At 60.9% G+C, this 557-nt stretch overlaps 1 protein-coding gene across 1 annotated transcript; it reads right to left on the reverse strand.

Moving 5' to 3' along the window:
* Positions 1-5: 5 nt before the first annotated feature.
* LOC113979156 (NAD(P)(+)--arginine ADP-ribosyltransferase 2-like) lies at positions 6-539 on the reverse strand (the record flags this gene model as incomplete). The annotated part of the gene is made up of 1 exon (XM_027706627.1): positions 6-539. A coding segment is annotated over one exon (534 nt), but the record flags the coding sequence as incomplete, so codon positions are not given.
* Positions 540-557: the final 18 nt, after the last annotated feature.

The following is a 557-nucleotide window of genomic DNA, read 5'->3' on the forward strand; positions in this document are numbered from 1 at the left end:
TTGTATTTGCTGAACACGCCGTGGGAGCGGAGCTTGATGTTGGTTTTGTCCCCTTGGCGGGTGACACTGGTGACAATAAAGGTCTCGAAGGGTGGGATGAGGACTTCCTCCTCCCCAGGGTAGTTGGAGAAGTCCCGGATTTTGGCGCCGTGGCAGGTGAGCACCTCGAAGAAGGTGTCGGTGCCAAACCCCTCGGCCACCTGTCTGTCCAGGGAGGAGGAGGTGAACTGGCCAAAGCGGATGGTCCTGCCAGGCTGGGCAGTGAATCGGATCCCTCGGACCCCCCGGTACACGTGGAGGCAGCGGGGGTGGGTCTGGGCAACCCGCAGGTCCTGCAGGGCCGTGGTCAGCAGGAAATGCAGCACCTTGAAGTCAAATTTGTCCAGATATTCCTGGTGGGAGCTCCCGTGGGTGCGCACGGCCTCGTTGAACTGACTGTACAGATTGGTGTGATCCGTGTACGCCCGGAGGGCGATGCCCTGTTCCCGTCGGGTCAGAGCCCCCAGGGGATGGTTCCAGCTGGCAGCAGCCTTGGCCCAAACTGTGGCAAAGACTTT

This window comes from Neopelma chrysocephalum, unplaced genomic scaffold, assembly GCF_003984885.1.
Source record: "Neopelma chrysocephalum unplaced genomic scaffold, ASM398488v2 Primary Assembly neopelma1_48949, whole genome shotgun sequence".
NCBI lineage: Eukaryota > Metazoa > Chordata > Aves > Passeriformes > Pipridae > Neopelma > Neopelma chrysocephalum.